Source organism: Physcomitrium patens, chromosome 7, assembly GCF_059467195.1.
Source record: "Physcomitrium patens ecotype Gransden chromosome 7, ASM5946719v1, whole genome shotgun sequence".
NCBI lineage: Eukaryota > Viridiplantae > Streptophyta > Bryopsida > Funariales > Funariaceae > Physcomitrium > Physcomitrium patens.
Window position 1 is genome coordinate 877,305 of NC_143416.1, and position 14,075 is coordinate 891,379.

The 14,075-nt window shown below is 43.3% G+C and overlaps 2 protein-coding genes across 5 annotated transcripts; both read left to right on the top strand.

Annotated features, from left to right (window-relative positions):
• The first annotated feature begins 446 nt into the window (after window positions 1-446).
• Window positions 447-4,602, top strand: LOC112285210 (methylsterol monooxygenase 2-2). 4 transcript variants are annotated; one of them, XM_024525874.2, is made up of 7 exons: window positions 447-768; window positions 2,226-2,363; window positions 2,521-2,666; window positions 2,870-2,989; window positions 3,254-3,466; window positions 3,597-3,677; window positions 4,102-4,602. In XM_024525874.2, the coding sequence occupies exons 1-7, from the start codon at window positions 739-741 to the stop codon at window positions 4,199-4,201; spliced, it is 828 nt and encodes a 275-aa protein (XP_024381642.1). In that variant the 5' UTR covers window positions 447-738; the 3' UTR covers window positions 4,202-4,602. The 4 variants fall into 4 exon arrangements, with proteins under 4 accessions (XP_024381642.1, XP_090107760.1, XP_090107758.1 ...); XM_090251634.1 differs by lacking the exon at window positions 447-768 and adding an exon at window positions 919-1,427; XM_090251632.1 differs by lacking the exon at window positions 447-768 and adding an exon at window positions 1,489-1,993.
• Window positions 4,603-10,173: 5,571 nt separating this feature from the next.
• Window positions 10,174-14,075, top strand: LOC112284852 (DELLA protein RGL1). Its single transcript, XM_024525164.3, has 2 exons — window positions 10,174-10,621; window positions 11,293-14,075. Exon 2 carries the CDS (start codon window positions 11,623-11,625, stop codon window positions 13,597-13,599), a length of 1,977 nt encoding a protein of 658 aa, XP_024380932.1. The 5' UTR covers window positions 10,174-10,621; window positions 11,293-11,622; the 3' UTR covers window positions 13,600-14,075.

Sequence of the window (14,075 nt, forward strand, 5' to 3'; positions counted from 1 at the left end):
AGACGTTCATTCATCCACACGAGCCAGTTGTGAAGAAGCGAGAAAGGGGGAGAGGGAGCGGGGACGGGGGACGTGGCCCGCTGACTCACCCTAAGATTCCGCATCGGACTCTGTGTCCGCGTAGTGGCGTTACGAAGCGGCAGCGTGAAGACAGTCAGCGTCAGCATCGTCATCCGCGGCGGAGGCAGGTGGCGGTCTCGCGGGCAGGGCAGGGGGCAGGGCAGAGCCGTCCTGACAAAGCTCCGATCGTCGCGTGCCGTCCCGTGGCGGTACGTCCGTCCGCACGCCGAGGCGGAGTGGACACCGCGCGGAGGCGGGGGTGGGGTGGAGGGCCGCATGAATCAATGAATGGAATGGTGCATTCTTTGGCTGGCTCTCAAATCGCGCGTCTCTCGCTCGCTCGGTACATCATCCTTCCTACTCATCCCTGGGACATCGGCATCGGCAGTGTGCAGGCTCACCGCCACCTTCCGTCCCGCGGCACCCACATCGCGGTCTGCAGTCTTCTTCGTGCCCTGCCAACCCGCCTGTAGTGCAGCGCTGCTGCTGCTGCTGCTGCTGCATTAGGCGCACGGAGGGTGTGGGGGGCTTTGGGATGCGTTGAGATCCGTCGCTGGTGCTCTTGCTCGCAGCCGAAGCAGCGAGAGAGAGAGATAGATAGAGAGAGAGAGAGAGAGAGAGAGAGAGAGACAGGAATTAACTCCCGCGTGGGGTGCGGTGTCGACCTCGTCGATCAGCATGGCGACTGCTCTGGAGAAAGGATGGCTGGTGCGCCCTCTCTCTCTTTCTCTCTTTCTCGCTCTCGCTTGGTCCATTTTTCTTCTTTGGGTTCTTGACCTGGAGTGTTCTGGAGTTTTTACCAAGGACGGGGTGCCATTGTGGTACCTGCCGGTCGTGGCCCCGTTGCATGCAGGGTGATCTGTAACGCGAGACTGGGTTTGAGTGTATCGGGTGTTGTCGGGCTGTGCGAGGATGTGTGTGTGGGTGGTGGGTCGGTTGTGTAGTTGCATCGATTGCGTGGGTTCTCGGCTACTTCACATCTAAGAGCGTTTTCGTGGCGGAGAGTTTCTGGGTTTTGCGGGAATGGATGCTTTGATTGTGACAATGCGCTGCTCTAATGCTCGTGTTTGAGCTTCGTTGAAAAGAGAAGCCTCCCGCTTTTTTTTCGTTAGTTTATTTGTTCGTTCGCATCCTTTTCCTCCTCTGGGAAACTCGTGACGATGGTATGAAGGAGAGGAGCTTTGTTTCAGCCCCATAAGATCGCCGATATCGATGCTGTGCACCTGCATTGTCTATTTTTTGGGTTTGGACCGCATTCATCATCAGATCTTACCATGCACGGCCGTTCTCTGGGCTATGGTAGAATGTGGGATTTCGGGAGATCAGAAGTCTGTTCATCGAATGGATTTTGGATGTGAACCAGCCAGGTTTGGATTGCATTGGCAAGCTTTAGTGTTCACATTCCACCGTCGATCGTGAGTCTTACTTTATTCAATACGTCTCGTTCCGTACTTATTCCTTTGTCTTACCGCAAGCGACAGATTTCGGACCTTCCTTGTACCTGCTTTATTGAAAGCCTTTAGAAAGATTCAAACTCGATTCTGAGCTTGGTTGATTTCGACGCTGTATGTTGAGGGGTTTTTATTTTTATTTTCATTCGGACTCTAATTTGGATGAAAATATTCTCACATCCCGCTTTAATGTCGGACTCAGTTGTGACGCTATCGGCTCATTATCTGTACGTAGTGAAGTGTGTCGGTAGTACAGGGTTTATTGCGTACTCCTTCGGAAGTGCTGGGTTGCACAAACCTAAGTATTGTAACCACTAAGTAATGCACTTTGAAATGTCTGACGATAAGTTGCACGATAGTTTGGCCCAATTCTATTGAGGAGAGCCTTGACCGAATATTGCCTCATAATCTCCTGATTGGATGGATGTGAAGTTTCGCATGCTGGTGTAGTGTTGGCGGAGTCGTTGGTCGGACATTTAAATGTTATACCCCTGCCTCTATTCATTGATAAATTGCATTATCTTCTGTGGGTTGTCTCTACATTAATTGCCATACCGGTCGTGATGTTCTGCCGATCAAACGTGCCGTCGGAAATGTAACTACTATTTGTGTTGTGGGCCTTGGCCCGAGCCTCTGGATTTGTAGAACTTGGCATAGAATTCTTCTTGGTATGTGGAAGGCCAGACTGACACCTTTGTACGTGTGTTGGTGCAGTACCTAATTAACAACTTCACTGACTTCCAGCTGGCATCTATTGGCAGTTTCATTATTCACGAGAGTGTGTTCTTCCTTTCTGGTCTTCCATTCATTGTTATGGAGAGATTGGGTTACCAAAGGCAGTACAAGATACAGGTATAATGAATGTGGCTAGCGTGTCGTGATCTTGTGCTTTTCAGCAAGTTTCGCTTCTTTCTGTTCACGATCCAGTATAGCTTCCGGAGTGGCTTCATGGCTGAATTCCAACTGGGATACCTGCTCTAATTATTCCTCTGTAACCAATGAACTGCAGGGAAAGGTTAATTCTGTTGCAGCACAGGAGAAGTGTGTTATGAAGCTTTTGATTTATCACATCTGCGTCAATTTGCCTCTAATGATCGTGTCATATCCTGTCTTCAAATACATGGGCTTCACCAGTCAATTACCTCTACCTTCCTGGTGAGCTTATCCAATCTAAAAACGAGTATGACCTCATCCTTTTTTAGTCAGAGTTTTCGTTATTTCTTTGCTCTACTTTTCCTTTCTTCTATGTGAGTTTTGTGACTGAAGCTTAGTTATTTTCACTTTCGAGTCACTGTTTTTGAAACAAAAAATCCGCAGTGTCCGTGTACGCAGCTTATCATTGAACGCTTTCTATGCAGGAATGTAGTGTGCTTTCAGATACTATCTTATTTTATCTTAGAAGATTTCATCTTTTATTGGGGGCACCGTATTCTGCACACCAAGTGGCTCTACAAGCACGTGCACAGCGTTCATCATGAGTGTGTGCTCTCTACTCTGAATTCGAATTCGAATTTCAAAGCTAGTAGTTGTCTGGTGTCCTACATGTGTTCTAATTATTCACCTGCCCTTCGTTATCAGAGTTTGCCACGAAGATCTGGAAACGGGACTTATTTGATGAAAGCTCTGAAATCGCATGTGGTCATTGCATATATTTATTTATCTTCGACGTATTTTATAACTCATACATCAAATCTCTGCATAAGAATGAACTGAAATTTCAACAACTTGTGTACTTGGTGCAGGTATGCGACTCCTTTTGGATTGACATCTGAGTACGCCCATCCTGCAGAGATCCTTTTCCTTGGTTTTGCTACTGTCTTTGGACCAGCCATTACAGGCCCTCATCTCTTAACTCTCTGGATTTGGATGAGCTTGCGAGTAATTGAAACCGTGGAAGCCCATTGCGGCTACGATTTCCCATGGAGTCTCTCCAGATACTTGCCAATCTACGGAGGGTATGTTCAATCCGATGTTCCATTATTCCCATAATTTATTCTGAAGATCTCAACATGGAACGCTTCTTGTTTTTCTAATAATTTCCTACGCGGATTGTACTAACTCGCTGTTCTGGATGTCGTGAAACAGTGCTGATTTTCATGATTATCACCACCGTCTTCTCTACACCAAGTCTGGGAATTACTCATCGACGTTCACATACATGGATTGGTAAGTTTGTGTCGAGAAGCCCCCAGATCCAGGGCGACCAGTGCTTCTAATTTTTTGTTTTTATTTTATTTTTAAAATCTTTGTTAATTACTCACGAATCGTCACATCTGATTCAATTAATTTTTGTAGGCACTAAACTTTCTTTCTTTAGATACTTCTGGAGTAAGCGAATGAACGATTTCTGCATGTTATTCTACAAGTTAGAAGTTGTGATAGTGATCGATACCCTGAAGCAGTATCTTCAATGAATGCCTATGTGGGAATCAAAATATTAGAGAAGACTTCTATGATTACTGTGTGGAATATGCCAAGCGGCAGTAACCTAAGAATGGCTTTCGAAGGGGATAGATACCAAGGTTCTACTATGGTCCTTTGTGGGGGGACCAGGCCGGATTCAGTAAGCCAGTGGGTTTCCTTATTCCAGGATTTTCGGCACAGACAAGGGATATCGGAAGCTGAAGGCTTTGAAGGCCGCTGAGCACCAATACGAGTACGTGGAGGAGAAGGTCCCGAAGGCAGACTGATCTGAAGCGTGGATGTAGTTAGTGAATTGTCCCTGTAACTCTTTGAATTAGCAGTGAAGGAAATGGTGAGACCTAGGTGGATTTCTAGAGCCTTGTATCCTGTTGTCCGTGCCTGACCGTCCGTTGCGGTCACGGGTCGTCTGTATATGGGAGTGAAGAAACACCAGCGACTGGGGCAGGAAAAATCAGACCCACTAGTTGTTGGTGTTACAAAGGCCATTGTAGAGTAGAAGAGATGGGAGAATGCTAGGGAGAAGTCATTTTTTTGAAAGCTGAATCGCCTGAAGATGTTTGAAGTTGAACAGAAAAAAACTTGCCAGTTCGCATGTTTGTAACTATAGCTTGGACTCGCTCAAATGAACTGGTTCACACAAGAATAAATGTTCAGATGTTAGTACCTATTTTAGTGTGTTTGTTTGTTTGTACTAGTTGGGTTGTTATTTTCCTCCTGGAGGCAGTTTCCACAGCACCGCTTGTGCTCTTCTTCAATTCTGCCTTCACTCAACTACAACGATCTGCTTCTTTCATCCCCTTCACACTCGTAGAAACTCCGAAGCTGCTACGTAGTCGACAAGAAAACCCCATAGATCTTGAACCTCACGGATTTGTGATCATTTTTTTTTTTATCATTTTTAAGCAAAAAATTAAATTTACTTGAGGGAAACCGCGACATAAGATAGAATCGCATGGTAATCTACATAAGATGTAATTGCGAAGACTCATCAGATTCGTGACTGCACAACTGTGAATAGTACACTTGACACAAGCTTCGTTGTGTGAATGTAGAGCTGGGAAACTCGCATGTGAAAAGTAACGAATTTGTGCGAGAGTGAATGAATTTTTTATAAGTACTTGATGAGGGTTCAAAGAATGATTAATGACACTATGGTAATATTTGCATTAGCTCAGCATAAACATCGAACTTTGGCGATATTTTTAGGTGTTCCTCTTATTACTTTTGAGAAATCCCAATGATCACTTCACATGCCACATCAATTACTTATTACAATTTAACTATCTTGAAACGAAGTAACGGAAAAAGGAACTATGTATTAAGTATCCAAATCATCAGAACGGCAAGACGTGTATTTTATATCTTTATATTTCGTGTACAGCTGTGATATTATTTTATTTATACATATTTAGTTTATTTATTTATTCGTACTAATATAAAATCAATGTTTTGAAACAAACATCTAAAGTAACAGTAAGCGCAGAGACTCATGCTCAATTTTTTTATAAATTAGTCTTGTTGGAGCTCTCTTGAATGGAGAATCAAAGAATGCTAGCAAAGCCTTGGAGGAAATATATATATATATATATATATATATAATCTAAAGTTCAGAAATAGTTTATATTAGTGTAAGTTTGAAAGTCCAGAGTGTCCATGATAACAAACTTTACAGCACAGTATTTTATTCTGGCCCTTCACGCTCTGCTTAGAAATGCTGTACAAACATCCTACATTGATAATAGTAATAACAATAAGTTGAGCCCATTAATATATTTATACATGTGTGTGTGTGTGGTGTATTCAATGAAAGAATGAAAACAAGAGAAAGCCATTAATTTGACATGCCATTTCAGTAGTAACCCGAATTGTTGAGGAATATTTTTTCTCCCCTTCACACCACCCACAAGCTCAAAGAGATATATTACCAAGTAAGGACAACTGAAAACAAGCATCAATGGTAAAAATAGGGTTTACAAGAACATAGAATAGCTAGCCTTTTTCAGGCTCCTTTTTTTTATTTGGTTTAAAAAAAGAAACTCAAACAAAAGATGATCTGGCCCTACACAAGTTCTCCAAAAGAATGGCCTATATTGCAAGCCTACTTTTAACTTTCAGTAACATCAACTTTTGGTCACTTGCTTTTCTTCAACACAATGATAAGGATGGTGAAAACCTAGACTTCCCTTTGACCAACTTGATGATTGCATGTGTTATATATATATATATATATATATATATATTAAAAAATAAAATTAAAGGGAAGACTAAGGCATAAGACCAACCACCAACCTTCTATAAAAAATCCAATAAAAGTGAAAAAGTAAAAATAATTGGCAAGATATATTATTGATGGTTTAGTAACCGGACGCTCAAAGCATGAGAAGATAAAAGGGAAAATAGTAAAGGTTCAAAAAGTAGAGATGAAAATAGGTGGGCATTTGTATGTTAAATTGTGAGGCTCTTCACGCAAGATCTTGGACTTACAAGCAATTGCCTTAGAAATAGGTGTCCCAATTGGAATATGATAAGGAGCATAATAATAATAAGAATACCTCCAAAGTGGCATGGTCCAAAACCTAAATCCACATGCATTTGTATGAGTAACAAGAACACAAAGAAGGGCATCTGTGACCATGGATGGCCATTTAGGGTTTTCTAAAAATGTGAAGCACCCTTTCCTTTTATCCTTGAAATTCTTGCACTTAATACTCTCTTGATTGTGTTTATTTTTAATTTATGGCAATGACGTGGATGTGGTGATGCACTTATGTGTGTGGAATAGTTGAAGGATATCAACCAAGTATATTTAAGTTTTATTTTATTAATAAAGCAATTTTGAAAATAATCACATGAAGGATGAAAATTTATCAAGACATGAGGATTGGTGGTTGTAGAAGTTAATAATAGTCTAATATATAATATGAATATTGTAAGCAAGAATGTTTGGAAAAACTCAAAAAAGCTTCAAGATTATTAACTTAAGAAGTTTCTTAACACCTAGTTTATATGTGTATATATATATATATATATATATATATGTGAAGCAATAGGTGCAGGCTTTGGCACCACTAGCTAGACATAATTTCATTTCATCTGATGTACTTGGACATGAAGCACCTAAAGTTTTAAATTTAAAGTGTGAAATAATCAAAATATTTGCACTTGGTCTACTCAAACTTGGACCAATACGTTGGTTTAATGCACAAAAAGGTCAGAAGTGTTGTTGTAAAAGATTGACTTTTTAAGCATCACGTTATGTTTTCCCTTCAACTTTTTGAGAGTAGAAAAAGGAATCATTTAAGTCTCACCTTCATTCACAGAATTATTTATCAATAAATATATCGTTAATAATTTATAAATATATAAATGTATCGTTAATACGAAATTCAGGAAACGAGGAAAATAACCAACATTATGTTACGTGATGTAATTTTGAGTAAAGTCTTCTTAAATATTTAATTGTGACAAAATTTAACATTAGTAACTCCAATTAACCCAATTGAAAAGCATTCCCATTTCGTTTCATATAATTATAATATTTAATTATCAGAGTTATTCAAACATCAAGTCTCTTGTCCTTCCACTCTACACTACAGTTTTCCCAGATAGATATGCATATTGCATGATTTTAGGGCAGTATTCAACATAATATGTGTATATATAAATATATATATATATATGTAGGCTTCTGATATAAAATTCTATAACAATGCTAACATTGTTTGTGATAAAATCATCCGTCCATACTAACAGAAGAATGCATTCATCCTGATAAGGACTCAGCGTATAATGGGTGTATAATGTGTTTATTAAACACCATGTGACGTCATCAGTCCTTCACTTTTATAACTTCCCTTTATAAATAGTGTTTGTTTTATCTTCATCTTACATGGTGGGCTCTTCCATGAATTAAACTTGCTCCATGTGCATTCATAGCCAGCCTTATCCATATTTGATATATATAGATATAGATATAGATATACACAAACACATGTAAAGCTTATTTTTAATATATTCACTTCTTAATAGAGCCAATTCCACTGTTACCGCGATTGGACAATCGTTTGAGGATCAATCAAAGCCAATTCCCATTTCGACAGCACAGAAAAATCAGTTCCATTGCATCTAAAGCCCAACTTCTTTTCACAAACTCCAGTTTTATTTATTCATTTTTACAGATTTCAAGAAATTAAATGCCCATGGAAAGTACAACATTGTGCACACTACTTACATTAATCAAAAACGATAACCCCTCTCCCAAAAATAAATATAATAAAGCTAGATGCTAAAGTTAAACAATATGTATGTATAAAATCCTGTTTCTTACAACTTTTCCCCGACATGGTCCTTTGGAGCTGTTTTTTGTAAAAATCATTGCTACACGCATTAAATGGACCAAGTGCGTGATGCTCCAAGATTTTCTCATGGGGCATTAATTCATAACATTCCAACGATTTATTGTTGGTTTACTAAACCCAATTTGAAGACGAGTTTTTTGTACGAATCGAGAAACATTAAGGAACTGAAAAATCTAGTTCCTTAAAACACATGAAACCCTATATACTCGGAGCACAGAAGCCCTAATTCCTTCGAAAACACGTAAACCCTAAATTCTCCGAACGAGGTGTCGCAGCTCAAGCGCAAGGTCACGAGAGCCAAGTTGGTGGGTTTCAGAGCTCCCAGAGTCGCAATGCTACTCAAGGGCGAAGCGAGCGACGGGATTGAGCGACGAAGAAACCCTCGGAATGGTCAACCGGAAATTCCACCTCTGGGAGGAGATTGCAATGAAGCGGAGAAGAGAAGCTAGCGGATCAAGAGAGAGAGAGATGCATTTCAGGTCGCCGTTTGTTGATACCATGTCTCCCGTTCACGTCGAGATACCTCCGGAATAGAGATAAGCTGGCAATATGGGGGGAGGAGGGGGTTTTCCGATACCGTTCCCTCCAGCGGGGTGAATCTATTGCAGACCGTGACGGGAAAGCTGCGAGCGCCCCCACTGCAACTACTCCCCCATGCTTCATCTTCGCGAAGCCACTCGAGGCAGGGCCGCCCACTATAAGTATCCGGCGCGCTGCGATGATGCCGCAGCAGCGGTTGCGAGCTGGCTGCTGTCTTGGATTGGAGTTAACGCCCAGCCTCACGCTCTATGATCTCAGTCGGATTGCGGTGAGATCCCCGTTGTACGATTCATCGTCTTCTAGCCTCAAATCTAGGGATCGATCGCCTCCGATCCCTCCGCGGCTCGGCACGCGTGGATGAATGAACAAATTGGATTAATCCCTCTCTCTGTAGATTCTGTACATCTCTCTTTCTCATCCAGTGTATTTTCACACATGGAATTAGTTTGCATTTTTTAATATCTATATATGCTTGCTTAGATATTCCTATATTCACATTTTGGGTTATAAATAGACAATGTTATGGACGTATCTTTTTCAGGACTTTATATTTTATATTTTAGTTTTGTAGATTGGAATTATTTTAAAAAGAATGTATTTGTGTGCAATCTTTTTTTGGCATTTTGGAGATGTTGAAAGATTGGCAATCGTTGCAATTCGATTGAATTGGGATAAAAAATTTCCATCATTGTGAGGGGAAAAAAAAAAAAAAAAAAAAAAACAGTTATCCGTGGCACCGTGAAGCGCAATCGCACATCGAGATATGCAGTGTACTTGGAACAATCTGGAGCGTACATGTCGCAAGTGCCGATTGATGGAAACTCAGATTCTGTTCCAAAAAACTACAACGGAATTCACGGAAGAGGAGGAGGAAGCCTAACATTCCTGCAACAGTGAAGTCATAGCAACAGGGTGAGGATGGGGGCTCTTCCAACTGTGTCTAGTAAAGAAGCAGAAGAAGAAGAAGAAGCGGAAAAAAAGATAACGCTGAGGGAAAACCGCCTCTAAAGCGGCCTCTGAGCAGATCAAAACGGTGGCCTGCTGTAGAAAAATCTGGCATCATTCCACCCCACATGTTGCAGTAGCAGGGCATAAAATTCCAACGTCCCATAATCGGATGACCTCACCGGATCCTGTCAATCGCCGGAGTCCCGGAACTGCATCTCTGGCACAAACAAATAATATAATCTCGGGAAAAAAAAAAAACGAAAAACCGCACCGGTTCGTCAACGGGGCCCAACTTGCAGGATCCCAAGCCTAGCATTCCCTCTACAGTGTGTGTTTGTGCATATATATAATGTATATGCGTTTGTGTGAGATATATTCGTAGGTGTATATAAGTCTACTGGAATCACTGTAGCGATATACACTGTAACAAAAACATGGGCCCAGTTGTGAGTTTTGCTGAATGCTACAAACTGTTGGCAAGTTGAGGGTAAAAATAGAAGTGCGAGATGGTTAGTGCACTGTGCGCTGACCCGCTCCCTCCTGCCGGGCTTCTCGCCAAGCCTTTCACACACTTGCCGAGTGGAAATATACCTGTGTCGAGTTCTAAGTTCCTTGACCTTGTCGTTGGAGAGTGGGGTAGTCGTGGAGGCTAGTTCCACTTTGCGGTTTTCGTTTCATAGTTGGGTCCCCGGGGCGTGATTGGGCTCAGTACCGACAAAGCGGATTCTGGAAGTATCGGTGTCTGGACTAGCGCACGATGAAGCTGTGGAGGGGTTTGGTGCTGGTGGTGGCCTAGCACTGGAGTGTTGGGGGCGAGTATTAGGATATTTTTCCGTATTGGTATTGATTTTCTCATTCTTGTAGTTAGTGTGTGTGTGTGTGAGTGTGTGTGTTTGTTTGCTTTTTTAGTTCGAGACACTGGTTGTTGCTTGAAAGACATGGTGTCGCTGAGAGGTAGTGGTCGACAGGGACTAAAAGCATTTGTGTTAAGTCTGATTTCTGACTGCACTGTGTATCACAGTAATTGTGTTTATTATTATTTTTTGGTCGCTCCAGCTTGTGAAGGAGCTCGTTTTGTTAGGCATCAGGACTTAATGATGCTGGATTTCAGACGTTACATTGTGTGAATGCTGCATTCTGGAGCACGGAATTTAGATAGCTGAATCTGGGAGAATTTTTCGTTTGTCTTCAAATCCATTCGTGCGCTCTATTAGACTCGTCTGTCTGTAATCGAGAAGCAACTAAATATATACTTGGTGTAGTGATCATTTGACGTAGACTGGTAACGGTATCTTTTAAATTTAAGTTGTTTTAGCACAGATATATATATATATATATATATATATATATACATACATAATATTTTGAGGGTCATTCAGGCTTTTTATTTTTATTTTCATAGATTCTGTCAAAGTTCTTTTTTTTTTTTTTTTTTTTTTTTTGGTTTGTTTCGTGGCATGATATCGCTTGCCGAACCCGACGCGGATGTTGACGTTTACTGGTTATTGCAGCACCCTGTACCAAGATCATCCAAACCGTCACGTCCTCAGTCTAAGGAGGTTGCAACTTACAAGTCTTGTGAATGATTTGGTGCACGATGAGTGCGTGTGGGTGGAGGATGGGCCAAATTTCTTCAATGTGCCCTGGGAGGTTACGCAGCGACAACCGTAGGCATGGACTCGGAGACAACAGGTTCCAGGGGATATACGGCTTGCCCGAACCACTTGCAGAAACTCTGGGAATATTGTTGTAGCAGCAGACCCCGCCCACCCGCTTATGCCGCATCAGGCTACTAGATTGGCATCTTGCAATCGGGGTGTGTATACGAGTCTTTCAACAAGATGGCAGACGGGGACTTAGCCTCGATCTTCCGCCAGCATACTCAGCCAGTTTCGGATCCTTGGGGGGTCGCCGTCCCGCAGCACCAGCTTTCCCACTTTCAACAGATGCCGCAGACGTTGCAGGACACCGACAATGTGCGGTGGGATTACCCGAACTCATTGTCGCCGCAATCTCCGTTCGATATCCAGGATCACAACTCAAATTTTAGCACTAGAATGTTGCAGTCGAAGGTAGGATCGTACAACCACAGTTACTCTTCTCTCCGCCCCTCGACAATTCCTCCGCAAAGCCACCTTCAGTTCTCTACAATATCTCCGCAACTGGTGGAACCTGTTCAGTCGCTGCAATCGCAGACGCTCTCTGGTAACAAGCGGGACTTCCAGGGGTCGAGTTTTCAGGTGCAAAATAAGCAGCCTACTCGGAGTGCCGGGAGAAACATATACAGCGAGGTTGTTACAAGTACCTCTCCAGTTGGGCAGGAGAATCTGGTCACCGTGAGTCATCACCAGTCTCAATTTTCTGGGAACAATTATAATATCAGTCATGGTCAGCCGTCGACGTGGCCGACAGCCCCAACGGGCTGCAAAGTCGGCGAGCTCGCCACGGAGTTACAACCTGAGATACTGGGAGATTTACGACCGGGACCGGGGTATCTCGCAGATCATTACCCTGGGCGTTTGCTGCAGAGTGGTCAAGCTTACAACCAGAATCAAAACCTGGGACCTCAAGGAAACCCTAATGATTTGCCGTCCGGATCTGGGACTTTGTCGTCGTCGTTGCAGCAGAATTTCCCTGGTGATGACGGAATGATCAGAGTTCTTGACACGGCTTGTAGTAGACGGAATCAGCAAACTTCTGCAACTGGATTACAGCTCGTGCACCTCTTGCTCTTATGCGCCGAAGCCATTTCCAACCAGCAGATGGACCTGGCACATGTGGTGTTGACGCGGCTCAATGCGATGCTGGTTCCTTGCACTTCTACCATGCAGCGTCTCGCCGCTGTGTTTGTGGATGCCCTTCATGCGAGGATCACGAATTCGGCCACTACTGGACGTTACAAGGGGCTGGAGAGGGATAACGATGTTGCAATCCTGGATATGTTGCAGTCTTTCAGTGTGATTTACGACCATACCCCTTTCATAAAACTCCCGCACCTGACGTTGAATCAGATTATTCTCGACGCGGTCGAAGGCGAGCCTCATGTCCACGTGATAGATCTGAACACGGGATGGCGGGGTATGCAGTGGCCAGGTTTCATTCAAGCTCTAGCGTTGCGGCCCGGGGGGCCGCCCAAGCTAAGGATCACCGCCATTGGAAAAGCCGATGACCTCGAGCATTCTAGGGAGAAGCTGCAGGATTACGCTCGCCATTTGCAGGTGCCCTTTGAGTTCTGCCCGCTCGTTGTGGACATGAAGTCCTTCGACGTGCGCTTGTTGGATATGCGAGACTGGGAAGTGGTCTGCATCAACAGCGCCAACCAGTTCCACCAGCTGCTGATCTGGGGGGACGAGTGCTTTCATAAATTCTTGTGCGATCTGAAGTCGCTGAATCCCCGAGTGCTAGCATTCACAGAAAACGATGCGGATCATAACAGCCCCAAGTTCCTCAACCGCTTCTTCGAGTGCTTGCGTTACTACTCCGCAGTCTACGATGCTCTGGACTCCTCTCTTCCCAACGGTTCCGCAGCTCTCCAACAAGTGGAGCATCTCTTCACTGGGCAAAAGATTCGCAATATCGTGGCTATGGAGGGCGAAGATCGGATAACTCGGCATGAAAGTTTAACTAGTTGGTCCCGGCGGATGGAAATGGCGGGATTCCGGCCTGTACCCGTTAGCAGCCGGGCCATCAGCCAGGCAGGGCTGCTGCTCCGCATGTATTTTGCTCAGAGCGGTTACACTCTGCGAACAGAAAATGGCAATGTGTCCCTTGGTTGGGACAACATGTCACTGGTGGGCGCAAGCGCTTGGCGGGCGTGAATATTCATGCTGAGATCGACTGCCTGCTCTCAGTGTACATAAGTCAAATCGAAATATTTCCTTTCCTGGTAGCCAAGTACTTAGACGCTTAAGTTTGTGGCTTTCTGATCCATCCCGATCCGGGGGCGAGCTTTCGAGGTGCTTTGGTTATTGAATTGTGGACGGTGATGCACCCGTTGCCATGAATTACACAACACGAGAGAGAAATCAGATACGAATTTTTATATTTAATTTGTACAGTTTACATTGCTGCAACTGTGCATACTGCGAGTCCTGATCGCCACTTAGCTTCAGAAGTCACTGTGATGCTGGTCTTTGGGGTCGTGTTGATTAGTTTGTTGACACGACCTCGGTTGTAAGTCTATCGATCAGAACTCCTAGCTAGTTCAGAGGATCTTGTTGCAGACGTTTTGTATCCATTTAGCTTGTTTCATAGTGGTGTCGATTGATCGATACACCGCATTGCCCTGCTGTCA

Coding starts and splice junctions, on each gene's coding strand:
- LOC112284852 (XM_024525164.3), top strand. CDS start 11,623: ATGGCAGACGGGGACTTAGCCTCGATCTTCCGCCAGCATACTCAGCCA.
- LOC112285210 (XM_024525874.2), top strand. CDS start 739: ATGGCGACTGCTCTGGAGAAAGGATGGCTG. Junction 3,467..3,596: donor TACTTGCCAATCTACGGAGG/GTATGTTCAATC, acceptor GTCGTGAAACAG/TGCTGATTTTCATGATTATC. Junction 3,678..4,101: donor ACGTTCACATACATGGATTG/GTAAGTTTGTGT, acceptor TCCTTATTCCAG/GATTTTCGGCACAGACAAGG.